Below are 27,810 nucleotides of genomic sequence, written 5' to 3'. Positions count from 1 at the left end.
CTAAGAATGGAGTGGTTCAGTTGAAAACTAATGAACTTTTTTGTTTTCATCCCATCACTTCAAAAACCTCAGTGAGACAATTAAGTCTCTACCTCCTGAAAAATTAATTCTACTTATTTTGATTACCTTTTATTGGAAAGTAGCCATGTAAACCATGGTAAAATTTCTGCCATCTTATCCCCAATAGATGTATAGTCTAATATGTTGGTTAGGAACACTGGCTGTGGGATTGACTCACCCTGAACTGAAATTCCAGCTCTGGCACTGACTATCTGATTAGCCTTAGGCAAACCACTAAACCTCTCTAATCTTCAGGCTTATATATCATAGGATTATTGTGAGGCTTAAATGAGATCATGCATGTGAAACCCTTTGCGTAATACTTGGCACATGTTAGATACTAAATACATAGAATTTGTAATAATCATTAATGATGAATCCAGTTCCTTGCCTACTGATAAGGGAACTAACATTTGTGAAATTGGATTCTTTACTACTTTCCTCACAGAAATTGAGCTTGGCTAGGAAAATGGCTATTTGCAAGAATGCTTTACAACATTAAGCTCAGTTCTATGCCAAAATCAAGATATTGTCCACATAGTATTAATTGCACCCTACACTTACATCACTTCCTTGGTGGCTCAGGGATAAAGAATCCCCATGCCAATGCAGGAGACCCAGGTTTAGTCCCTCAGTCGGGAAAATCCCCAGGAGAAGGAAATGGCAAACCACTCCAGTATTCTTGCCTGGGAAATATGGACAGAGGAGCCTGGCAGGCTACCGTCCATGGGGTCACAGAGTCGGACATGACTTAACAACTGAACAACAACACCCTTACATCTGGCTGGAATAGGAAAATTAAGTGATTAGACCAATTAGTTTCTCAGAGTGTTTCTAAAATATGAACAAATCCAAAAGACTTATAAGAGCCAGATAAAATAATTTCAAGTGAAAAGTGTCTTGATTTTCCCTTTAGTATCTTTGCATGGAGAAATGAGTGTGTGTGCTGGGGGAAATTGAGGCAGGCCTGCCTAATATCTAACTTCAGCCAGGGTTTTTGAGTGAAGTGTGGCTTCTTAGGACTTGATTATCTTTGGTCTTTCTTGTAGCATCTACTGAAAGTCCAAGAGGAATACAAAAGGAAAGAAGCTGAACTGGAAAAAATCAAAGATGACAAGTTACAGGTGGAAAAAATGCTGGAAAATCTCAAAGAAAAGGTACATGAATCCTAAGTGTTCCTTTTCCCTTGTTCCTTTCCTGCTTTTCAGTGACAATGAAAATGCCCTGGAAGTTCCTACCAAAAGGTGTCAAATGTGAAATCTTTGGTTGAATGGAGATTAAAAGTCTCCTATCCAGGCTAATTCTTGAATCAAGAGCTCAGCATTTAGATATGAGTCCTTGGCAATTCTGAAGGTTCAGGAAAGTGTACTTTTCAATGAATAAAATGTCTGTCCATCCATAATATTCCTCAGTCTTCCTTCTTGGAAATGATCAGAATATATACCTCATCACTGCTTCCTTCAGTCAAAGTCTGTGTGACACAAAATACTTTTAATTAAGCATTTCATTAAATGAAGAAACTCAAGTACAACTAGAACATTGAACATTGACATTTCTTTGCAGACACTCCATCTAGTATAATAATTAGCTGCTGTAGGTTGAAATGGCCAAAACCAAAAGTGGAGCGGGGTTGGGGGGGTACTTGGAAAGCAAACAAGGAGACACATTATGCTAAAGCTAGATAGTAGTAACAGGGAAGACAAAATGGGATTCTGCCTAATGAGAATCTGCAGCCATAAGAACCACCAACGAGGACCTCAGAGAAAGTCTACTAAATTTCTGGATGAATTAATGTATCGCAACCATGCATCGGGTGTCCAGTCTATTTAAGGTGTTTAAAGTCAACTGGTGGCGTCTCCATGTCACACCTCTCTAACCTCCTTTATGCCTGAACCAAGTGAAGTTATTCTCTGAAAAGAAAGGCCCATTGACCAGAGCTGCCTGACTTTAATGTCTCAGAAGGAAGAGAAGATTAGAAGCTTAGAGCAAGAACCAGGAATCAATTCCACAGTTCTGCAGTTCCACAAGAGCTTGTGCCCTTTCTCTTCTGTGCTCAGCTCAGAAAGATGCAATGCATACAGGCCCTGGGTGTGTTTGTGAGCCTACTGACTCCCCTAGAGTGCCATTAAGAACTGGCAACCTTGGTGTAGTTGAAACAAATGATGGAAAGTGTTTTCCAGAGGCCATTTGCAATATGCTTTTAATTCTTCCACTTCATAAAACCAACTCACTTTCCAGTTTTCTGGGTGCTATTAAAGAGACCAGCATAATTCCAGACAAATTCATTTATCAAGCATTTAATTGAAAAGTGCCAAAGCTGCTCTATTTAGCAGGACTTGCCTCATACAAGCAGAGCTTCTAAAATGTCCCAGAGCTTCTTCTTAGCTCTGTTTCACTTCTTGCATAAAATGGAATGTGTTGTGTAGCCAGAAGGCTATAGATAAACAGGGGGTTACACTAATGACATTAAGCTTAAAATCACTCTTCAGGATTGACATCACTAATTGACTTGAGGACGTCAAGTGTAATCAGCCCTCTGTTTTGTAAAGTATTTCATTTAAAGAAGCGAAGGGTCAAATGGTACAGAAGAATCTTGCAGTTTTAGAACTAAGTCTAAATGTTTCCCGTTTTGAAACTGCATATACCATGAAAGAAAGTGAAGTCGCTCAGTCGTGTCCGACTCTTTGCGACCCTGTGGACTGTAGTCCGCCAGGCTCCTCCGTCCATGGGATTCTCCAGGCGAGAATACTGGAGTGGGTTGCCATTTCCTTCTCCAGGGGATCTTCCTGACCCAGGGATCAAACCTGGGTCTCCCACATTGCAGGTAGATGCTTTAACCTCTGAGCCACCATGGAGTGGCATGGAGTGGCAGCTAAAGAGGACAGAAGGAGAGATGCAACTGATAATGAGAAACATGTGAGTCAGAATATGTTTTTGTCCTGTTATTTTAAGGGAGGCTTCCTTCAGAGAAAGTCATGAGAGTTCATTATAAACTGATCTTCTCTGGGAAGCTGATTTGTGACCACATATTTCAAACTGACACAATTAGGTTAGAAAGCAAAGTACCATCACATTAGACTGGAAAAATAATTTCAGGTTGAAAGGAAAGCAATAAGTTTTGGTGAGGAGGGATCTTTTTTCTTTTTGTTTGTGTTTCTTGACAGTAAACCGCAGTGTGAGTTATCGTCAGTGTTTTGCAATATAACAATGTGACTTATGTCTGTCTTCCTGCAGAAAGAACTAGCTCTTTGAATCTGCTAGTAAAATGCAAGGTGATAAGCAGCCCTTCAATATACCTTCTAATTTTTCAAATGCCAGCTGTAATAAAATTGAAGTCAGGTTTCAGTCAGGCTGTATTTTGATTCAAGATATCTAAAACTTCTCAGAATGTCTTCATATCTTAAATCAACCCCAATCTGTTAAACTCTCACACTTAAGAAATGTCTTACTGGATCATGTAATGTTTTAAGGGGGTTAGAAGCAGATGTACAGCCTGTGGCTTAGAAGTGAGCCAGCAGTTTAAATCAAACTTGGCATGATGGTTACTGACCGGATTGGATTCTAAAGGCCAAAGATTGAGTAGGTCATCAAGAAAGATTTCCCTTCTGACTACAGCCTGGAAGCCTGTAAATCCACAGAACAACATGTCTTGCAGCAAAGACCATTAGTTTCATTCAGGGACAGCATCCTGGAAGCTTTGAAGGCATCTTTAAAGGAAAAAAAGAAGGAAGCCTGTCCCTGCTGAGAGCTTGTGGAAGGAAAGAAGTGACAAAACATTTGAGTCAACCATGATCTGCTCCCCTTGTGGGCCATTTCCCCGGCGCTCTCTTTTACAATAGCAGTGATACTGAAGCAGGGATTTCTTTCATTCCTTCTTCTGAAGACTCTTCCTTCACAGTCATAATACAGAAAAGATGTTCTCAGTACCCAAAGAGAGAAAGAAAGATCCAAGAGAGGTCTGGAGGCCTTTTTCAGTTTGCTTGTTGGTCATGGATTTCACCCGAGCCCTCTTGTGAAATAAATCCACTGTGCTCAGAAAGAGAAAACTTTCAACAAGGAAGGCCACTGATTACTGATAGTTTTGGCAGCAGTCATTTCTTGCTTTAAAGTCATAAAATCCTAACTGATGATGCCCTTATCAGAGAGAAGAGAGAGAGAAAGAGAGCTGATAGTCAATAAATAAAGGCTCTAATTTTCAGTTCAAGAGCCAACAGTTGATTACCCATGAGTGGATCAGCTATGTTGTAGATTCTCCATTCAAATATGGGACTGACCTTTAGCAGAGTGTGGAACCTAAAATAAAAAAGAATGGTCCTTTTCACATTGGGTGGCCTGGGATGAAATCCTGGCTCTATCATTTTCTAGCAATGCTATCTTAGGCAAGTTACCTAATTTATCTGAGCCTCACTTTCCTCACCTGTAGAATGGAGATAAAACTTACCTGCCAGTTCCTGGCATCTCACAGACAATTAATGCTGGGTAGGGTTCCCAAGATTACCAGACTTGGTCTGGTTCCCAAGTCAAGAATGATGAAGGCAGAAGGGAAAAAAACTAGTGAAGATGTATGTCTAAATTTGTGTGTGTGTTTTGAAGCCTTATAAACAAGCTTTGGATTATCAGTGATGCTTTTATAGTTTACGCTATTTTCTCTTCCATTCAATAATCAAAATTGCACAGTGTTGCTTTTGAGGTGCTGTTAAGAAGTTCCCTGTTATATAATTGGAACCAAGTTACCATATGGGACTTCCCTGGTGGCTCAGTGGTAAAGAATCCACCTGTCAATGCAGGAGACCTGGGTTCGATCCCTGGGTTGGGAAGGTCCCCTGGAGTAGGAAATGGCAACCCACTCCAGTATTCTTTTGCCTGGAGAAGCCCATGGACAGAGGAGCCTGTGAGGCTATAGTCCATGGGGGTCTCACAGAGTCGGATGCAACTGAGCACAACAACAATATAATTGGAGGGCCTCCCAAGTGGCTCAGTGGTAAAGAATCTGCATGCCAATGCAGGAGATGCAGGAGATATGGGTTCGATCCCTGGGTTGGGAAGATCCCCTGGAGGAGGAGATGGCAACCCACTCCAGTATTCTTGCCTGGAGAATCCCATGGACAGAGGAGCCTGGCAGGCTACAGTCCATAGGGTTGCAAAGAGTTGGACACAACTGAAGTGACTTAGCATGCACGCATGCACTGTTACCATATAAGGTGCACTGACCTAGGAGATATATTATTCCCACAGGAAAGCTGTGCCTCTAGACTGTGTGCGTCAAGCCAAGATAGTGATTACCCTCTGGAGAAGACTCTGAACAGCTGTCCTGTCAAATCTGAACGTGAAGCCCTGCTAGTGGGTAAGGAAGTGAACACATTCAATGTATAAAGTGCAGTGGAGTAGGGGAAAGAAGTAACCTAGGATGAGTGGTCACATGCCAAGCGTTCATGAGGCATGCCAGTGCAAGAACCCAGAGTCCTGAAGACGACAGGATAAGGACAAGTACAGATTTCAGTCAAAATGGTAACAGCATCTCCCAGCCCTCCAAGCTCCTGGTGGCCACTGCCACATCAAGTGTGTCAGTATAAAGACTATGCTAAGAGGGGGTCTGCTAGAGAAACACATGGTAGATTTTTAAAAGTTAGGTGAGCCCTCTCACTCCCTCTCAAGGGGCAGTGCAGACATTGTTTGTCAGAGAGCTTCCCCAGATGAGCCTCTTAAATCTTCCCAGGTTCCTGGCAGGCAACCCAGGAGGCTATCTGTGGGGTGTTTGAACACTGATAGGCTCCGATGAGATAAATGCTAGAATTGCTCTCACTACATAGAAATTGACTGACAGAGGCAAGATAGCATAAGTGGTTAAGGAATCAGACAGAACTGGCTTCCTGTCTTGACCCCTCCATTTCCATCATTGAGCTTCAGTTCCTCCATCTTCAAAATGGGAATAATATTAGCTATCTCAAAGCAGCTGTAGGCATCAAATACAACAATTCATCTAAATCACTTAACACAGTGTCCAGCCCATAGCAAGCCCTCAATGAATGAGAACCATTTTGCACTTAATGGCACTATTCACAAATGCTTGTTGACTTTACATTCTGTTTGGAAAACAGTGGCAGATGGAGGTCTGAAAATATTCAGTCATTTTAAAAGGGCTGATATTGGACCTCAGCAGATAATCCCAGCTGCCTTCTAGGAATCTGAGCCGCACAGTAGTCCCACCCCAGTCTTGAAAGTTCTCCACACTAATTAGCTTCTGCATATTTTGAAGCTATATCTGCCTCCTTCGGTAATGGATATTATATTCAGATCTAACACTTTGATATGATAATAAAGATGCACAGGGGATCTGCCAGTAAGTCTTCAAGAAGAGTGACAACTTATTTCTGTTTTCCAACTCAAAGTTCTTTAACAAATTGGCATGGCAACAGGGAGACCTGTCAGAGGAGAGCCATGGGTAGGAGGAAGCCTCTGAAAATGGATAGTTCTAGAAACAAAGATTCTTAAGATAAGTGTTTCATGTTTTGCTTTGTATTTTTAAAGAAAGAAGTCTTGAGCTGACCGAAAGGAAGATCTATTTTTTTAAAATTGGCTATTTGGGTGTGAACCCACAAAAACTACTTCATGTTTTGAAACCTCTGGAGTTATTTCTTGGCGTTTGACAGCCTTTCTTGGTCATAGCATCTAGAATTCCTTTGAGCATGGACTGTATTCTTCAGAATTTAAGTTTCTCAGCTTGAGTCAGTGTTTGGAAATTCAATTTACCAAGTCATTTAAGAGGAAAGTATTGATATAAGCAATACTATCCATTCTGAGTAGAGTTTCGAATCCTACCATCAATTCTTCCTGGATCCTCCAACCCACCCACTTGCCATCTAATATTTGGAGGATTTTTGCAAAGAACTTATTTGCACTTCAACCTACCATTTAAATTTGTAATATGCTTTGTCAATTGCTTAAAGGGATAGACAAGTTGTAGTTTTATAAACCAACCCAAAGTTAGCTTTTATTTCTTGCCAGTTTTCAGTAAGCTTAATTCTGAATCCATGTGATATACCTAAGATTTTATGAAAAGAGATGAATTTTTTTTAAAAAAAAAGAAAAAAATAGTAGACTTTTGAACAATTTATATTCTACCTGTTGCCAGAGAAAGTAGTATTAGCACAATTAACCTGATGGCCAAAATAATCAAGGCAATCTATGTAGCTGCCAATCACCCCAGAGTTATGCTGAGTAGCAGTCATGCACATTCTTGGAGGCTATAAATTGCTATAAGAATTCTGATACTGGAAGAGATTCAGAGCTCTGAGGACAAACAGAATGCTAGTCATCACCTGAGTGAATGAAATGTTTGTCTTTTCTTTACAGAGCTACTCACAGAATAAAACCCAAATACAATCAACAGATTCTCTTGTGAGAAGCACAAGTTTAATCAGGCAAAGTACATGATTTGTACTTTTGCCACAACAGCAAGACATGATTAAATGCATAAGAGGCTAAAATCCAATGTAAGACAGTGCAGAAGAACTGCAAAAAACCCAGCACAATCGAAATTCATTGTAAAATTTTAAATTCATTGTAAAATGTAGAACTCAAATGGCGTTTAGCCATCAGGAATGATGGGAGTGACTCCTCAAATGCCAGTTTTTCTCCAGGTGGTATAGGGTAGTGAGAGGCAGTCCACAGAGTGGTTGAGAGCAACTGTTTGGGTTCAAATACCTGCCACTTACCAGCTGTGTGACTTAGGGCGTTACTTAGGCATTCTGTGCCTCAATGTCTCCTCATCTGTGAAAGGGGAATGGTAATACCTACCTCACAGGGTTGTTGTGAAGATTAAATGAGTGTGTGTGTGTGTAATGAGTGTATGTCTGTGTGTGTATATATATATGTAAACTTAGAAGAGTACCTGATATGTAATATGGTGTACATATGAGCTGACTCTTGCTAGACACTATCATATGGCATCTCAGTGAATACAACGCTCAAGTGTAACCTCCATGCTATTGTGTTTATAGGAATTATCTCCACATTCCTTCATGTCCACCCATTTGGAGCAAGCATTGAATATATCTGCTCCTACTTGCACCGTCTTGATAATAAGGTATGTGGGGTCCTGAGATGGGCATGCAATGCGATGTAGGGTTCTTTGTGAACAGGTGGCCTCACTCTTCTCAAGCACAAAAAAGTCACTAGTAATCACTGTAAGGAAAATTTCTTTACCTATTCTCTCACTGTGATTCAGCATCAAGTTTCTCTCTTGCAAGTAGGGCGGCCATCTGTCCCTGTTTGCCTGGGGCTGAGGGGTTTCCTGGGACTTGGGACTCCCAGTGCTGATACTGGGGAAGTCCTGGGCCAATCTGAATGAATTGGCCACCCTACTTCCAAGATACATCTTAGAAGAATTTTCTTCCTTTCTCTTAATTTACATATCAGATGCTAATTAAGCATTATTTCTCACCAATCAAACTTCTGCCCTGGGCCTTTATACATTAGCAAATGTAAATTTTCAATTGGAAGTCTTACTCCAACCACCTCCCAGACTGTTGATATCACCACTGCTGTTATCTAAAATGACACAATCCAGGCAGGGACACAAGAAGTTGGAACAATGAGTCTGTAATACAGACTGAATGTTTGCTCACAGCTGATCTCATGGACCAGTTTCTTCCCTGGATGCCACCTGTAGGGAACTCACAAAACCTCGGGAGCAAGGGTAAGTGCCAGTTACCTAGAAAGTCAAGGATGCATGCTTCATATAGGCAGGAGGGGACATGTGACTCCTCAGAATAAATAAAGTCCTGATAGATTTTTTTTCAGAAGCAGAATTCAGTTAAAGCTGCTCATGGATTGTACTCACTATTTGACAGGTTCTGGGCCTTTTAATAAGTGCCATTGGAATACAGATTCCTGATAGTCAGCTGTCCAAAGTGTTAAGCCATTCAAGAATATGTCCTCTTAACAGAGGCACTGGCCCATATGGAAATCCAGAAGGTGATTCATCCTCCTCGTGGCATTTGTTTTAGTTCTGGCTAGCGCTCCCCGGTCATTTATCTCTGGGAAGAGATGCTATTCTGCAATTAAGTGACTGGCCCATTTGACAGTGAAAGGAGGGATGGAATGTGAGCACCAGGAACAAGGGATCTGTTGAAGTAATTTGAAATTGAACTCTGTGTCAATAAAAACAATCTTTTTTAACTGCAAAAATAATGCAAACATATTATCTTTTAAATGTAAGCAATATAGAACTAGAGTAAAGGCAAATGGACAGTTCCCCGCAATGCCACCTCTCAAGGATAACCATCATTGGTGGTTTGGCATATCTTATTCAAACTCTTTTGTATACATCTGCTGTACCTATGGCACTCCACTCCAGTACTCTTGCCTGGAAAATCCCATGGGCAGAGGAGCCTGGTAGGCTGCAGTCCATGAGGTCGCTAAGAGTCAGACACGGCTGAGCGACTTCACTTTGACTTTTCACTTTCATGCATTGGAGAAGGAAATGGCAACCCACTCCAGTGTTCTTGCCTGGAGAGTCCCGGGGATGGGGGAGCCTGGTGGGCTGTCGTCTATGGGGTCACACAGAGTCAGACACGACTGAAGTGACTTAGCAGCAGCAGCTGTACCTATATTGTATGTATATTTCTATAAACAGTATAGATTTATGTTTTTTGCAGAGAGGATTCAACTCTACATTATACTCTGCAGTGTGCTTCTTTCACTTGACTGGATACAGCCCACCACTAGCACTGGGGACAAAGCATGACCTGACTCCCAGTCTAGTGCCAGTTCCTCCTGAGCAGCTTCCTGCCAGGGTAGTGCCAGGGCCTCCCAAAGCGAGTCTCCAATGGTACCAATGGAATCTGGAGGTCCCTCCTACCAGCTTTAGGAATGTTCAGGGTGGCAGCAACTTGGGTTTTCTTTACAGATCCCCTCGTGCTCTTCAGTCAGGTCCTAGTGCCCAAGTTCACAGTTAGGAAAGTTGCTACTAACATAAAGATGACCACGTGAAGCAAGCCCTAAGGGTCCACAGATTTGTTTTTGTATTGGTATGTGTGTGTGTGTGAGAGAGAGAGAGAGAAGTAGGAACACAGAGCTATTTATTCCTGTCACTTTTCCTTTGAAAACTAAGACGTGTGTGAAGACTTCTGCTTTGGTGGCAGCCATTTCTGCCTCCCTCCCTTCCCTAAAGGGTTTGCAGCTTCAGTGGACCTGAACATAACATCACCAGCACTGATAAGCCATCATTCAGCTGGCTGCAGACTCAAGGCTCTCCACATGACTGACACCAGCTCTTTCCCAGAGAAAGCTCGGTGGCGATCAATCTCAAAAACATCCTTCTAAGTGAAAGAAACTAGTCACAAAAGACTATAGATTGTACGATTGCACATGTATGAAATTTCCCCCCAGAATGTAAAACCACAGTGAAAAACCTGAGTCTGGGTCGGGGAGTAAGGACACAAAGGAACACAAAGGGACACAAAGGGACTTCGGTGGAATGTTCTAAAACTGAATTGTGGTGACAGTTGCATAATTGTATAACTTTACTAAGATTCATCAATATGTACATATAAAGTAGGTGAATTTACTGTATGTAAATTATACCTAAACAAAGCAGTTATGAAATACAGAAACAAAAAGAAAGCTCAGTGGACTCAGGTGATCATAGCAGAAGAAGGCTTCCATCTGGAATCCGTTCAACCAACCACACATGCACAGGGAGGGGAAGGTCAACCCCACGCCCAGCACACACATGTGCACATCAGCTTTCTAAAGCCATACTAGGGGGAAAGCTAGATTAGGAAGGTGGGGCTGGTTTTGAATGGAGATGTCCTCTCTCTCCCACAGATCTGTACCAGTGATGTGGAATGTCTCATGAGCCGACTCCAGCACACCTTCAAGCAGGAAATGACTGGAGTGGGAGCCAGTCTGGAGAAGAGATGGAAATTCTGTGGCTTTGAGGGCTTGAAACTGACCTGAATCCCTTTGCTTAACAACCTGGGATCCTGAAAATACGTATGTGTTGGACAAGCTTTTAGAAAGTGATTTGTATTTTCAATGCTTTTCAAGTGGAAATTGCTTTAAATTTGTCAGTTCATTCCTGGAATATCTTTTGAGTTAAAATAAGGATCCTGGAACAGCACTTCGAGCTACAGGCCCTATAAAGAAGTCGACTTAAACCTCAAGTGCTGTGACTTCCTCTCTTTCTGTCAATTGGTTGTCTTTTTTTATTATTATTCAAAAGGCCTGAGGCTAATGCGTATTTAGGGTGTTTTCAGTGTCTGTACTACTGTTGTAGACTTTGGTATTTTTTAAACACTGTTAACTGAAATGTTTTGATGATTTGTATGTGATTTGTGTTTCAGAACTTCTCTTTCCATTAATGTTGCTACTGGTGAGAGGAATGACAGGAGCACTAGCGACTCCATAACTGACATTGTCTTTCCAATCCCCAGTAGGCCAGTGAGTGAATAGCGCATCAGTGTCTTCTAGAAGGTGCTTGACCAGGTTCACCTTTTAAAAGACAAAGCATGGTTTGTGGCTTTTTGCAAAATTACTGTGAACCAAAAGTTGACAAATGTTTCAGAGTTATTTTCTCTAATGTATCAGATAACAGGTTTATTTCAAAATTTAAAACAATGTATTCATGGAAAGCAAGTGTCCAGTATAACTGGCATGTGTATGTGGTATTCAGAATCACCTTGTAAATAGTTTGCTTTTAAAGGAGGGCATGTTTTCTATGTATTAAAATACACCTGTGTGCTCGCCTTCACACAAACACACACACACATGCACACACATTGGCAGAAGGAGTTTAATATGCTTTCCCCTCCGGCCTTCTGACAAAGTCTGGTGGTCCCTTTTCTTTTGCTGTCTGTGTGTTGAATTGCAAACCATGTACAGCTGTAAATACTATGTTTACTTCATGCTGAGTGTTTGCAAACGGTTGATAGGAGTATTAATAGAGAATTCTTGAGAACGAATAAATAATGAGCTAGGGTGTGTGAAGCTTCGTGCAGATAGGTCAGCTCCACCTGGAGTGCTGAGTGCTGAGGACAAGTCCAGTTGTGCGTGGACCAGTCAGAAGTCCTGCTTGATGGGAAAGAAAGGGAAAAGATGAGGACTGGGGGCTTACATCCTGAAGCAGAGGTGGCCTTTTCTTCTGTGGTGCTGGTGGTGCTTATAATAACATCAGCATGCCCTCCCTTGAGTCTTGATTGAAAAGAAGAGAATGTACTAAGTAAGCAGAGCCAATGAAGAGTATTTCAGGAAAATACTTTGTAAATCAGATGTCAGTAGTGTTCAAAGTTGTATTTTTAAAAGATAAATATTCCTTTTTATACCTCAGTTTGGTGTCCTGTTTTGAATTTTTTGCTCTCTAAGTAATCCTTTAGTAAATCATCTCGATTTCCTCCTTTGAGTTACCAGAATATTGGAAGAAGATGCTAAACCTTCTGCTTTGACAGCTAGAAATAGGATTCCACAGCAGCCCATTCATGCTGAAAGCTGGCTTTCCCCTAAGTACCCAGCTGTGGCACCAGCAGGAAGCGAAGGTTATTTTTACACTAGCTTCCTCACTGAAGCATCTCTGTCATCAACACTACAGAAAGCTTTGATTCATCAGTCTCAGGGGTCCTGGAATGCCTTGTTTTAATAACATCTATGAAATCAGGGGAAATTTGCCACTTATCAATTATTTCTTACTTAAATAAGTTAAATAAAATGCATTTAAAGCAACAACCAGGCCGCTTGTTCTCTTTCCCTTGATCCACTTGTAGTATAAATGCTCTTTTCCTATTATTCCTGCCAATTTAGTCCAGGTGTACTGCTCCCAACCTGCTTGAATATACTTCTTGCAATGGTGAATTTTGTGTCTCAAGTTTGCTATGCTGTAGTGCCCAGTTGCTTAGTCCAACACCAGTCTAGATGTTGCTGTTAAGGTATTTCTGAGATGTGATTAACATTTAAACCAGTAGACTTTGAGTAACATATCTTACCCTCCATAATGTGAGTGGGCCTCATCCAATGAGTTGTGAAAGACTGAAAACCTCCAAGGAGAAAAGAATTGTGTCTCCAGATTTCTTTGGACTCAAAACTGCAGCATTAACAGCAGCCAGAATTTCTAGACCATCAGCCAGTCCTACAAAATATCAAACTTGCCAACACCCACAATCACATCAGCCAATTCCTATTTAATATATATACATATATATATATAAATATATATATACACACACACATATACATATGTGTATGCTGCTGCTGCTGCTAAGTCGCTTCAGTCGTGTCCGACTCTGTGCGACCCCATAGACTTAGCCCACCAGGCTCCCCCATCCCTGGGATTCTCCAAGCAAGAACACTGGAGTGGGTTGCCATTTCCTTCTCCAATGCATGAAAATGAAAAGTGAAAGTGAAGTCGTGTCTGACTCTTAGCGACCCCATGGATTGCAGCCCACCAGGCTCCTCTATCCATGGAATTTTCCAGGCAAGAGTACTGGAGTGGGGTGCCATTGCCTTCTCCATATATAGTCACTGCTGCTGCTGCTAAGTCGCTTCAATCGTGTCCGACTCTGTGCGACCCCAGAGACGGCAGCCCACCAGGCTCTACCGTCCCTGGGATTCTCCAGGCAAGAACACTGGAGTGGGTTGCCATTTCCTTCTCCAACATATGTGTATACACATACATATATATGTATATATACATCTGATTGGTTCCGTTTTTTGGAGAATCTTAATGCAGCAGTCCAGAGTTGTTAAAACATGTAAAAATATAGTATGTTTGTATTATAGTATGTAATCAAATTGCAGCACATACCATCTCTCACAATCTTTTTCATTCATCATAGAAATCTATTAAAGAAGCTACTTTTTTCCTTACAACTGCCCAGTGCTATTTATTGTTCTGTTGTTCCTCCTGAATTTTGAAATTTTACTGTTTTGTTATTTTGAGGAGATACAGGAGTTAGATTTTTCCAGATAAAAACGAATAGAAGCATTCTTTTATTTTGCAAATGGCTGTTTCATCTCTCTTCCTAGTCCTGTGACATTTCCAGTTCTGTTTTTTTTTAATATTACCAAGCGGCTTATTAAATGACTCTCGTGCAAATGGAAGAGTTAGTTTTCAGAGAAAATTGGACACGTATCTATATTCAAGTTATACAGTGTTTCATATTTAATTGTTCCCCCAAATGTATGATTTTCATATAATGCAGAATAAACTGTGTTACTTGAAAAGACAGCATAGATGTGCAAGACCTTTTGACTCACCTGGTAGGACTGGGTGAGCCCTGGGGATTCTTAGGTGTCTGGGACAGTCTATCAAAAAGACCCAGATTCACTTTTCACCACAACTACTACCATCTACTGAGCATCTGTTATGCTGTGTAAAGTCACTGTGTGTCTTCAGGCCAGTTACATGGACACGATGGAAGTGTCCATTTTTAAAATTAAGGAGAAACAGTACCTCCCTAGAGAGATGTGGTAAAGATTCAATAGGATAGTGTCCATGAATGCTCAGCCAGTGCCTAGCCCAGAGTGTGTTCCCAATAGATTTATGATTTTATGATTATGGTTCAGTCAAAAGTAATTGCGAGTCATGACCTTGCTCTCAAAATGTTTTTGGATTCACACCTAGAATTGTGGAGCTACATCACGTTACTGAGCCTTGAGAAAGGAAACTCAGCTGTTTAAACACGTTCAGAACATGGACTCAGTCCCGAGCACTCTGCCAGACACTGCGGTATGCAAAAGGAGCATGGCTGGCCCTTGCCCTCAGGGAGCTAGAAAGGTAGGCTTTAACACACTGAGCTTAAATCCTTCATCCTTGGTAAAACTGTGACATGTAGATAGCGCTTCACTGTCTCAACTGAGACTCTGAGATGAAAAGTTCCTAAAAGGCAGAGATGAGATTTGAATCTTGGTCTGTCTAAATGAAAACACAAAACTTTCTATTGACCCAATATCTTATTTAACCTTCATATCAATCTAATTGGTAAAAAGTAGTGATAAACCCTACATTGTACATACATTCACATGCCCTTATAGAGAACGTGACACGTACAAGCCTTGGTCCTGGAAATTCAAATGGGAACAAAATACAATCTCTTCCTTCAAAAGTGGACACTCTGGTGGGGATGCTAAAGGACACAATTATGTACAAGAAAGCACATCGAGGAAGGCTTCACAAATGTCTGGAAGCGTGAAGTATGGTAACAGGAGAAAACAGGCTCAGAAAGGTTCAATTATTTGCCCAAGATATATAGCTAGTCAGTGGCAAAGTCCAAGATTTGAACCCAAATCTGCCTGGTTCCGTTTGTTCTCGCAAAGAGTCAGATGTGACTGAAGCAACTTGGCACGCATGCAGACATGAGCACTCAAGGCTGTAGGACCTTCTGGAGATGATCTCAGATTTGGGTGGAAAATGGGATGTAGGGCATTAGAAAGACTGCTCTCTACCTGCGTTCACTCTATGTCTTGTTTGAATATTAGATTGCCATAAAATTAATAGTCCTTTGGACCTCTGCCACCTTAACTAATTAATATTCCCCAATGAATACCTAATATTGTGCTTCAAAGTGTTTTCAAAGCAACTTCTGTACGTAGACATTGTGTTATCTGATCTTCACAACACTCTCAGGGGCAAATGGTTCCCTTCCCATTATTGCCATGAAGGAAAACAAGTCTTGGAAGAAGAGCCATGCCCTAGGTCACACAGCTACATGGATGGTGGAGCTGGGGTGAGAATGCAGGACTCGTGAGCCCTCCCAATTTCCACTCTCTTCAGCTCCAGCCTCTGCCTAGTATGGCTGAGAAAATGTAAAGGAGAGATTCTTAAGTTTTGGTGCCATGTATCCCTTTGGAAATCTGGTGAAGCCTATGATCACATCAGATCAGATCAGTCGCTCAGTCGTGTCCGACTCTGCGACCCCATGAATCACAGCACGCCAGGCCTCCCTGTCCATCACCAACTCCCGGAGTTCACTCAAACTCATGTCCATCGAGTCGGTGATGCCATCCAGCCATCTCATCCTCTGTCGTCCCCTTCTCCTCCTGCCCTGAATCCCTCCCAGCATCAGAGTCTTTTCCAATGAGTCAACTCTTCGCATGAGGTGGCCAAAGTATTGGAGTTTCAGCTTTAGCATCATTCCTTCCAAAGAACACCCAGGACTGATCTCCTTTAGAATGGACTGGTTGGATCTCCTTGCAGTCCAAGGGACTGTCAAGAGTCTTCTGCAACACCACAGTTCAAAAGCATCAATTCTTCAACGCTTAGCTTTCCTCACAGTCCAACTCTCACATCCATACTTGACCACAGGAAAAACCATAGCCTTAACTAGACGGACCTTTGTTGGCAAAGTAATGTCTCTGCTTTTGAATATACTATCTAGGTTGGTCATAACTTTCCTTCCAAGGAGTAAGCGTCTTTTAATTCCATGGCTGTGATCACCATCTGCAGTGATTTTGGAGCCCCAAAAAAATAAAGTCTGACACTGTTTCCACTGTTTCCCCATCTATTTCCCATGAAGTGATGGGACCAGATGCCATGATCTTCGTTTTCTGAATGTTGAGCTTTAAGCCAACTTTTTCACTCTCCTCTTTCACTTTCATCAAGAGGCTTTTGAGTTCCTCTTCACTTTCTGCCATAAGGGTGGTGTCATCTGCATATCTGAGGTTATTGATATTTCTCCCGGCAATCTTGATTCCAGCTTGTGCTTCTTCCAGCCCAGCATTTCTCATGATGTACTCTGCATATAAGTTCAATAAGCAGGGTGACAATATACAGCCTTGATGTACTCCTTTTCCTATTTAGAACCAGTGTGTTGTTCCATGTCCAGTTCTAACTGTTGCTTCCTGACCTGCATATAGGTTTCTCAAGAGGCAGGTCAGGTGGTCTGGTATTCCCATCTCTTTCAGAATTTTCCACAGTTTATTGTGATCCACACAGTCAAAGGCTTTGGCATAGTCAATAAAGCAGAAATAGATGTTTTTCTATTAAATATTTTTAAATACATGAAATAAAAAGGTCAATACCACTATCAAAACACATGTGTGACATAGTAACATATGTGCTCCTGTAACATATTAAATAACAATGAGTAATGACAGCTCTAATAACCATTATAATTTTGAAGTACATGAACATAAATATTTCCAAAAATATGCAATAACTTTTGATGTGATAATATACTTATGTAAAAATCACAGGTACTGCTAATACCTCCGCATTTTGTTTGCCTGCATTTATAATGGAAGAAAATGCCAAGTCTCAGTTAGAGGTCAGTGGAAATCTAAACATATTTTTTCCATCCAAATTCACATGCTTCCTAAGTTTTTTCTACAGTCTCTAAGTTAAAAAAAAAAAAAAAAAAAAAAACCTCCTCATAGAGGAGGTTGATGAAATGTAAACTGAGATCCCCCAAAGTGGGACCAGGATTAATTTCCTTAAATACATTAGTGCCCATCACATAGCACCAGTAAATTTTATAAATGGTAGAAATACTGATTTTTTTTTTTGAAATGGTGAAATTCTAAGTCAATGCAAAGCTGGCAGAAGGGTCCCCAGCCTGTATTTCTGGGTGAAGAAGTGACAGATGAGCTTCAGTGTGAGCAAACACAAAGTGCGGCATTTAGGAAACAGCGAGCCAAATGCTATTCACAAGATGTTAGTCTCCAAATCGTCAGTTGCGGCACAGGAAAGGGAACTGAGAATTGTTGGAGAGAAGTCCCTGAGGACATCTGTCCAATGTGTGGTTGGAATCATAAAAAGACAACAAATTCTAAACATGTTAAAAAATAGAAACAAAATATAAGACATCATCTTATTCTCATTTTTTTAAAAAGTTTCATACCCACATCAGTACAACAGTGTGTTTCCATGTGGCTGGGCCTCCAGACATGAAATTCAACATTTCAGTTCAAATGTTGCTCAAGTCATTTTGTCCAAGACGCTTCGCCAGCCAGTAGGGAATGCAAGGATGAATATGACAGGGTACCTACCCTTGAGTTTGAAGAGGAGTTCTAAGAATGAAGACTGCTGGGTTTCAATAACAAAATATGTTCTACTGTGTGGACCAGAACCATACAAACCAAGAGAAAACCCTGGAATGTTGAATTCAGTATTTTTCACCTAAGTTCCTTTACCCTCCCCTCTCCCGCTCCCTCTCCCTCCACCTCTGTCTTTCACACACACCAGTATTACAATCATGCTTTATTTAGTCAGCAACAGAAGACACTGAAGTACTTGAGTTTACAGGATAACTGAAACATGAAACATCCTTCCAATATCAATTTTTATTTAAAACATCATTTTAAATGAAAACACTTCTAGGATGTTTTATATCCATTCCCATACTGTTAGAGGATGCTGGACCTGTCCCGACCTTGCTGTGATGGCACCATATTGAATCATCATAACAACTATTAACTAAAAACATTAGTTATGAGAAAACTGCTGAGAAAAGAATATTCTAGAAATGCTGCAGAGGGGGGCAGGCACTTTTAGCCCTTCAGACAGTTGAGATTCTGAGTAATCTGTATCTAGTGGTCCCACGGGTAGCTCTTAGCCCCGGCATTTCTAGAATGATGAGCCTGCGTGAGCATAGGTAGGTAGTACTGCTGGAGGCTGCTTTTAGCCACTTAATGAGGAAGGATGTGTATCAATGGAATCAGTCAGATTCACCAACCTCTGCCCAAATATGCTAGTGAGAAATACTACCATGAAGTGACAATTTGGTTTATCAGACAGCTAACTGAAGCAAATTGGACTCCTTGGTTCTATCCCTGGCCCCAAGCCCTTAGGCAAGTCACTCAGTCTCTGGGTCCCATGAGAGGATGGGAGAGATGATGCTTGAATTGCTGGCTAAGCTTTTCTTTCTTGCTCAACTAATAGAACCAAGTAGGGCCATGACAGAGTCCCTCAGCCTGTAGCAGCCCAGGTTGATGAGCATGTGCTCTGGCCAGTGTTCAGAAAGTGAATCTGCACTGTTCTCAACTTGGTAAGCCAGTGTCAGCGCAGGGCTCATAGCACATGAGAGTCCTGAGGGACAAAGGTGGCGGGAGGCACAGGTAGAGATATTTCGCTGCCATCCTCTCCCATGTGAACGCTCCGGAGACTGTATTTACTCCTTTCTGCCTCCAGTTAGCCCATGATTCCCTCCTCCTTCATTCAGAAAGGCACAAGGACAGAATAAAATCATACCTACTGCAGACACCAAGCCCCAAGGCCAGTCTGGAATCAGACTTTCTATGGTCACCTGAGCATAACTCTGCTGCGTCCAGCAAGGCAGTCAGAGCCTCTAGCAGCAGCTGCTTCAGCTGGTTCTCATGCCTCAGGCAGTCCTCTGCAGTGGAATAAAGGAAGCCTGTTGAGTCTGTGCGACTCCCAAAGCAAGCTATTCTCATGCAACTCACTGTAGCGACAGTGGGCTGGAATGGAAGCATCCCAGCTGACGTTTACAGGGAAGCAGGTATGTCTTACTCACATAAAGGCTATGGGTCCAGAAGTGGACACTTGGAGTAGGATGGAGTGGCCCCTCTGGTTCTTCATTTCTCTGTGAAATATCAGGACCAGCTTATGTGGCATCAACATGCATATTGGTTCCTAATAGATGTTACCCTGAATGTACATACTACTGATCCCAAGAAATACAAATGCCTTCTAAGTACTGCTCCCATCTTTTACCTATCCAGTCAGCTACTGACTCACTAGCACACATGTCAGCTTTAACAGCCTGCCCCATGGGCTCTTGCCCTTCTTAGCCCTAAGAACCTTTCTTCCCTGGCCAGGAAGCAGCACTACACTGAGGGTGTGCCTTGCTCACCCCAGGGCTGAGACTCAACTAATTTTAGTTAGATGCAGGCAGCTGGCTCATGGTTCTCGGGGATCACCTGGCATATTGGCACAGGGCAATCATGTTGTACTTTTCACTGTCCCTAGGGCTTCAGCATTTGCTGTTGTCAAGCAAAGTCATCCTCAAGGTACCACTCTGCTCAGGAGACAAGATAATGCCAAGGTCTCAACCAGGAACCTCAGAGCAGATGCGATTGCCTGAGTCCCCTGGTTCTGAAAGTTCCTTTAAAACTTCCCCCAAAAGGGAAAAGCTAAGCAAAAATGAAAATGAATACAAAACTTTATGCTACTAGACTTCTTTGGCTGTGCAGTGGTTAAGACTCCACGCTTCCACTGCAAAGAGCACAGGTTTAATCCCTGGTCAGGGAACTAAGGTCCCACATGCTATGCAGCCAAAATAAAAAGTTTATGCTATCCCCCAGTGTTCGTAGCAGCCTTAGTTACAATTGCCAAGACATGGAGACAACCTAAGCATCTATCAACACATGAATGACTAAAAGACACACACACACACATACATATACACACAATGAAATACTACTCAGCCGTGAAAAGGAATGAAAATTTGCCATTTGCAGCAACATAGATAGACTTAGATGGTATTATGCTAAATGAAATGTCAGACAAAGGCAAATATTATATGATATCACTTATATGTGGAATCTAGAAAATACAACAAGCTAGTTAATATAACCAAAAAGAAGTGGAATTACAGAGAACAAAATAGTGGTTACCAGTAGGGAGTGAGGGGAGAAGAAGTATAGGGGTGGGGGAGTGGGAGGTACAAACTGTTGGATATAAGAAAGGCTCAATGATGTATTGTACAACATGGGGAATATAGCCATTATTTTGCAATAACTGTAAATGGAGAGTAACTTTTCCATTATATAAATTATATAAAAATAAAAAATTTTAACAGAGGCCATAAAATATAGCACTCAAAACTAAGAAAGTTTGAAGGGTGGCAGTGTTGCCACTGTTACCTCTGATGAGACACAAGGCTTGGACTTGGACTTTCCAGGAAAAATGAGATGTTTGACCACCTTAAGGTTAGAGTTGTGTCTTCCCTGTAGCTCATACGGTAAAAGAAACTGCCTGCAAAGCAGGAGATCTGGGTTTTATCCCTGGCTCAGGGAGATCCTCTGGAGAAGGGAATGGCAACCCACTCCAGTATTCTTGCCTGGAGAATCCCAAGGACAGAGGAGCCTGGTGGGCTACAGTCTGTGGGGCTGCAAAGAGTCAGACAAGACTGAATAACTAAAGCTATACTACTGCTGTGTGTTGTGATAACAATTATATAAAATATCTTAACGTATATTTAGAATTAAATAATCTAAACGCAACTATATTTCACCCAGTATGTCTATAAATACAATGTAGGAAATACAAGAGTTGAGGACTTAGACATGAACCTCTTACTTAAATAGAAGAAGGTCTCATTAAAAAAAAATCTTCATGCTATCCTGAGCATAAGGAAACAGGCACATCCTCTCTTCTGGTGTGAGCGTGAACAGTAAAACCTTTCAGAAGGCAATCATATGTTACTCTAACAATTTCACTTCTAGAAATCTATCCCTGAAAAATTGCAGAGAAAAGTGCTAAGATGAATGTCACACGGATATTTAATAACAAATAATTAGAAACAATCCAGATGGGCAAAATTAGGGCTAAGAGAATACCATATAGCAATGAAAACCTACATCAATATGGGAAGTATTCATGATATGTTTAGTAAGTGAGGAAAGTAGTCTGCTTCATATCTGTACATCATGCTGTAGTTTTGTTTAAAATATGTTAATATATATATACATCTGTGGACACATGCAAAGAAAGGACTGATGCCACACTGTTAGCAATGGCTGTTTCCAGATGGTAGACACAAAGGGAATTTTTCTGTGGTGTTCTGTTTTCCAAATGTCTTATGTTGAATATGCATTACTTCTGTAATCAGAAAGAAGCTATTAAAAGAATATTTAAATGTGGAAGCAAAAAAGTTATCAGATTGTACAGTATAACAGAGGTTCTAAGTCTAAATTGTAGGGTTTCCATCTTCAGCCTTGTAGCAACCATCTAGCCCTTCTCTCCCTGGGTGTACCTGTTTTCAGATTAAACGTCTCCTCCCTCTTTTTCCTGTTTTCTTCTTATCTGTGGTAGGTTAGGAACCATATCATTAAGCCTATAAACAACTTAATATAAGAAACAATTGAGTAAAGACCTGAAAGTTAAATTAGAGAAAATCACTGATTTATGACGCAAATTTTTACACCCAATTCTGTAACCTTCATATCCACTCAATTTCATGTCATACCTAAAAAAAGGCAAAAACTTTAACCTGGCATTCAGAGATCTTCATATTTTAGCCAAAGACCTCATTTCTAATCTTTCTCACTTCCACCACACTTCACACACCCTACGTAAGCCTAACTGAACTCCATGTGCTTCCTTCTACATCCATAAACCCAAATACTACCCATTCTTCAAGTCCTGGCTCAAATGCTATCTCCTCCATTAAGCCCTCCTGGATTGCTCTCACTCCCTTCCCATAGGTGAATGACTTCTCCCTTCTTTGAGCTCCCAATAACCCTTTATCTTCACCTCCAAAGTAAAACTTAAGCACTGTCTACCTTGTAGTATGACCATGTACCTGTCATCCTCTGTACGCGGACCACATCTGATTCATTCACTCATTCACTCAGCAAATATTTATGGAGCGTCTACTACATGCTCACAACTATTCCAGGCATGGATGATGCAACAGTAAACAATCAGAGAATATTCCTTGACCTTATTGAGTTTGCTTTTTTAGTGAGGGGGTTTCTCTTAGTCAGGTCGTGAGTGAAAGTCATTCAGTTGTGTCTGACTCTTTGCGAACTCATGGACTATGCAGTCCATGGAATTCTCCAGGCCAGAATACTGGAGTGGGTAGCCTTTCCCTTCTCCAAGGGATCTTCCCAACCCAGGGATCAAACCCAGGTCTCCCGCAGTGCAGGTGGATTCTTTACCAGCTGAGCCACAAGGGAAGCCCAAGAATACTGGAGTGGGTAGCCTATCCCTTTTCCAGTGGATCTTCCCAACCCAGGAATCGAACTGGGGTCTCCTGCATTGCAAGCAGATTCTTTACCAACTGAGCTATGAGGGAAGCCCAGGTTGGTCAGGTCAGCCCAGGTTGGTCAGGTCAGGTTGCCATAATATTGATAAGATACCATAGACTGGGTGGCTTAACCAATAGAAATTTATTTCTCACAGTTCTGAAGGTTGGAAAGTGCAAGATCGAGGTGCTGATTGATTCATTTCCCCAGTGAGGAGTTTCTTCCTGGCTTGCAGATATCAACCATCTGACTGTGTCCCCACACGGGAGAACAGGAGAGGAGGTGGGGAGAATCAGACTGTTTGGTGTCTATTTTTGTAAGGAGACTAATCCATCACGAGGACCCCACCCTCATGACCTCAGCTAAACCTAATTACTTCCCAAAGTCCTCATCGCCAAATACTATCACGTGGGGGTTTGGGCTTCAGCATATAAATTTTCAGGGATACAATTCAGCCCATAGCAGGAATTCAGTAAATTATATGGTATATGAGAAGGTACTAAGTGCTAGGGGGAAAGGTAAAGAAGGGAAAGAGAATAGGGAATATGGTGGGGGTATTAAACTTTAAATAGAATGAACACTTGAGAAAACATCATTCAAGCAAAGACTTTTTTTAAAGATAAGGAAATGAGTTATGTGGATGACTGCTACTAGGTTGATGATGGAAACCCTACAATTTAGACTTAGAACTTGTGCTACTGTATAATCTGATAACTTTTTTAGGCAAGTGCAAGGATCCTGAGGCAAAAGCTTACCTGAAGTTGTCAAGGAGCAGCAAGGAACACACTATACCAGGAGTGAAGGTGAGAGGAAAGATGAGCTGAGAAAGATAACAGGCCAGATCCTGTGGGCCAATCTAGGCTACTATAAGGACTTTGGAGTTCATTCTGAGTGAAAAATGGAACCATCACAGGATTTTGAGCAGAGGAGAAATGTAACTAACATTTTCAAAGGCTCACTCTGGATGCTAAGTGGAAAGTATAATGTAAGTGGTAAGGGATGAAATAGGGAGACCAGGGGGAGGCTATTGCAGTTATCCCGGTGAGAAACAAACAAAGGTAGTTTTGAACCATGTAGTAGAACTGGAAGTAATGTGAAATGGAAAGACTCCAGGTATATTTTGAAGATATAAAATAAATGAATATAGGACATGACGGAAAGAGAGCAATAAGGAATTAAGCTCCTTGGGGTAAGCAACTGGAATTTACTGCAATGGGGGAGATTGTGGAGAAGTAGATTTGAGAAGGAGGATCAGATTCGGATGTGTTAACTTTGAGATGCCTTTCTCTCTTTAAGGTAGAACTCTCAAGAAGGCAGCTGGACAAAGGAACCTGAAGGTCAGAAGAAGTCCAAGATGAGGATATACAATCGAAATTGTCACCAGCTTTTAGATGGCATTTAAAGTCTTGAAATTAAATGAGATTGCCAATGGAATGACAGAGCCCAAGAGAACGCTAAGGTTAAAAGTTCAGGAATATAAAAAAAAAAAAAAAAAAAGCAAGCAAGTGATACTGAAAAGGAGCACTGAAAACCAAGAGAGTGTAGCACCTTAGAAGCCAAGTGAAGAAAGCATATTAAAGAAGAAAGAGTGAATGCTTCAGAACACTGCTGAGGAGTCAAGTAATATGAGAACTGACCGCTGGATCTAGCAATGTGAAGGGCACCGGTGACCTTGCAGTTTCAGTAGGCATGGGTACAAAAGCCTGACTGAAGGGGGTGTAGGAAAGAATGAAAGGATGGGGCCGAAGCTGAAGGGGAAAACCAAGTCAAGAGAGGATTTTTAAAGATAGAAAAATGACAATATTATTGCCTGCTGCTGCTGAGAATGATCAAGAAGATAGGGGAAATGGTCAATAAATGAGCTTGCAAAAGGTACAAAGTGAACTAGAGAGAAGGAAGGAAGAAATGAAAAGAGAAAAGGAGAAGGGAGGCAGCAAAAGTGAGAGCCAGAGAGAATTAAACTTTTAAAGTTGGTTGTAGAAAAAGGTAATTGTGTCCATCAGCCTCTTTATCTTGCTTGGGGGTGACTGTAGGGCACTTGAACTGGCTTAGGCAAAGCAGATTTCGAGAAATGCTACAAGGATTTATGTTATAATATCAAGAGCATGGAATCTGACTGCAAGGGTACAAGTCCTAACTTTGTGACCTTGGGCAAGCTATTGAATCTCCTAAAAACAAATATCATATATTAACACATATATGTGGAATCTAGAAAAACGGTATAGATGATCTTATTTGCAAAGCAGAAATAGACATAGAGAACAAACGTATGGACACCAAGGGAGGGAAGGGGGATGGGATGAATTAGGAGACTGAGACGGACATATATACATTATTGATAATATATGCAAAATAGATAACTAATGAAAAACTACTGAGTAGCTCAGGGAACTCTACTTAATGCTCTGTGGTGACGTGAATGGGAAGAAAATCTGAAAATGATATGCATAGTTATATGTATAGCTGATTCACTGCTGTACAGCAGAAACGAACACAACATTGCAAAGCAACCATACTCCAATAAAAAATTTTAAAAAGCTATCCAATCTCCCCATGCCTTAATTTCTTCATCTGTAAAATGGGGATGGTAACATCATCTTCCTCATAGGGTTTTTATAAGGCTCAAATAAATTACTTCTAGTGCTTGGAGCATGATGTACATGTGAACTATCATCATCACTCTCTCAGAGAATAAAGGCCAGGAATCCCCCTGGGCCTAAGAAACAACTGAACCTGAGCCATAGGATTAGCCTTTCATCTGCATGCCCCCTGTCTCTACTCCTATCTGCAGCATGACTTCATTCTTTCCTCTCACTACTATCACCAGTGACTCCAGAGCATCACATTTTAACAAAGCCAGCTACCCAGAAGAGGGATAACTGAACTAACTCTCTGATCTTAAATACAGAAACTCTGTAGAAAGGACTCAATGGTCAACTTGATTCAAGTGCCCAGACCAGGCAGCCATGGGACTAGTGTCATGTAATAAAATGGACACTCCTCAGGGAACCATGAAAATGGATTAGAATCTTGCTTGGTGCCAAAGAGAATTGAAGGTGGCTGGAGAACTGGTAAAGGGAGAGAAACTGGAGAATATGGAAAAGGAAAGTGCTAGTCAGTTAGAACAATAATTGCCATACCCTCCTCTCCCCATATTTCTCCTTAGTGCTACCATCAAAGAAAGGTGAGCACAGGGAACATATGAGGATTCCCCATGGAGATTCTGCTAATTAGCAGAGGGTTCTCTGATAAAAACTGCAACCTGGGTGTTAGGAGCAATGAACCTCCCATTATAGGGAGTTTCCAGGAGGCCTGCATGCTAGTTATATCCTTGATAAGTTGCAGCCTGGGTACTGGACCCCCACTCCTACCCTAAGCCACTACATTTCAGCCAGACAATCCACCTGAGGACTGATGGCTATTTCCACCCAACTGAAGCTGATGTGTGTGTTCTGCACTCCTTTCCTGACCTCCCTAACTTAGGCAGTCTCTGTTATTTGCTTGAGCCCCCAAAATTCTAAAATCACAGTCTTGCCAAGATGCAAGATCATTACAATGCCAATGCATCACAGAATCACAGAGAAAGACCAGCTGGGAGCCATGGAGTCAAGCAGAAGGCTATTAAAGTTTGCCAGGCATAAGGAGATCAGGGCTTGGAATAGAGTTATAGAAACAAGACTGAGAAAAAGAGAAAGATTTGAGAGATATTCCACAAAAAAAGTAAATGCAAAAGTGGTCTCAGAAGTATAACTTAGTTATGCTTTTCAGTATAACTTAGTGTACTAAAAGAAAAGTGCAAGAGAATGTTTCAAAAATGAGAAGGTGATTACTAATCTAAAGCTCATCAGAGCTGAAAGAAAGGAGAAATACTAGATAATATAGATTTAAACAAAGTTTAACATTGGTTGTTGTGTCATTAGTCTCAAGTAAACAAGAATGAAAATATATACTTTGAAAATTACCAAGAATTGCATACCTAGCCTCTCACACTTGATAATTTCTTCCATATCTTGTCCCATTGGTTATGAAAGAATGTTGAGAAAGGTAGGGAGAATGAGGGATTGCACAGTCATTATAAGAATACATACAAAATATTATTCAGGGGTCTCCAGAGAAGCAGAACCAAGAGGAGATATATATATAGAGAGAGAGATTTATTATAAGGAATTCATGGCACCCCACTCCAGTACTCTTACCTGGAAAATCCCATGGATGGGGGAGCCTGGTGGGCTGCAGTCCATGGGGTCGCTAGGAGTCGGACACGACTGAGCGACTTCCCTTTCACTTTTCACTTTCATGCATTGGAGAAGGAAATGGCAAGCCACTCCAGTGTTCTTGCCTGGAGAATCCCAGGGATGGGGGAGCCTGGTGGGCTGCTGTCTATGGGGTCGCACAGAGTCGGACACGACTGAAGCGACTTAGCAGCAGCAGCAGCAACCAAGGAAGCTGAGAAGTCCCACAGTCTGTGGTCAGCAATCTGGAGAGCCAAGGGAGCCAGTAGTGTAGTTCCAGTCTGAAAACTAACAGGCTTGAGACCCAGAAAGAGCTAATGTTTCCATTTGAATCCAAAGACAGGAGGAAAAATCCAATGTCCCAGTTCAAAGGCAGTCAGGCAGGATGAATTGTCTCTTACTTGCAGGAGTCAGCCTTTTTTACTATTCAAACCTTTAACTGATTAGATGGGCCCCACTCATATTAGGGAGGGTAATCTGCTTTACTCAGTCTGCTAATTCAAATGTTAATCTCATTCAGAAACACTCTCACAGACACACCCAGAATTAATGTTTAACCAAATATCTGGGCACTCTGGCCCAATAAATAAATAACACA

General features: G+C 41.4%; 1 protein-coding gene and 1 long non-coding RNA gene across 17 annotated transcripts in view; one reads left to right on the top strand and one right to left on the bottom strand.

Annotated features, from left to right (window-relative positions):
* ENOX2 (ecto-NOX disulfide-thiol exchanger 2) overlaps nucleotides 1–14,601 on the top strand; it is a 295,795-nt gene extending 281,194 nt beyond the window's left edge. For 15 of the 16 annotated variants that reach the window (XM_055564072.1, XM_055564071.1, XM_055564065.1 and 12 more), the window contains 4 exons: nucleotides 1,110–1,217; nucleotides 5,296–5,404; nucleotides 8,061–8,146; nucleotides 10,891–14,601. In XM_055564072.1, the coding sequence (XP_055420047.1) occupies nucleotides 1,110–1,217; nucleotides 5,296–5,404; nucleotides 8,061–8,146; nucleotides 10,891–11,022 (435 nt within the window). In that variant the 3' untranslated portion in view covers nucleotides 11,023–14,601. Of the gene's footprint in view, nucleotides 1–1,109; nucleotides 1,218–5,295; nucleotides 5,405–8,060; nucleotides 8,147–10,890 lie in introns of those variants that run through there. The other variant, XR_008708214.1, reaches the window with a different exon arrangement.
* LOC129639139 (uncharacterized) overlaps nucleotides 1–27,460 on the bottom strand; it is a 36,734-nt gene extending 9,274 nt beyond the window's left edge. Inside the window, exon 1 of the long non-coding RNA XR_008708217.1 lies at nucleotides 27,177–27,460. This is a non-coding gene — a long non-coding RNA (uncharacterized LOC129639139). The remainder of the gene's footprint in view (nucleotides 1–27,176) is intronic.
* Between the last annotated feature and the right edge of the window lie 350 nt (nucleotides 27,461–27,810).

This window comes from Bubalus kerabau, chromosome X (genome assembly GCF_029407905.1).
Source record: "Bubalus kerabau isolate K-KA32 ecotype Philippines breed swamp buffalo chromosome X, PCC_UOA_SB_1v2, whole genome shotgun sequence".
Classification (NCBI taxonomy): domain Eukaryota; kingdom Metazoa; phylum Chordata; class Mammalia; order Artiodactyla; family Bovidae; genus Bubalus; species Bubalus kerabau.
This window is presented reverse-complemented; position numbering and strand designations above follow the sequence as displayed.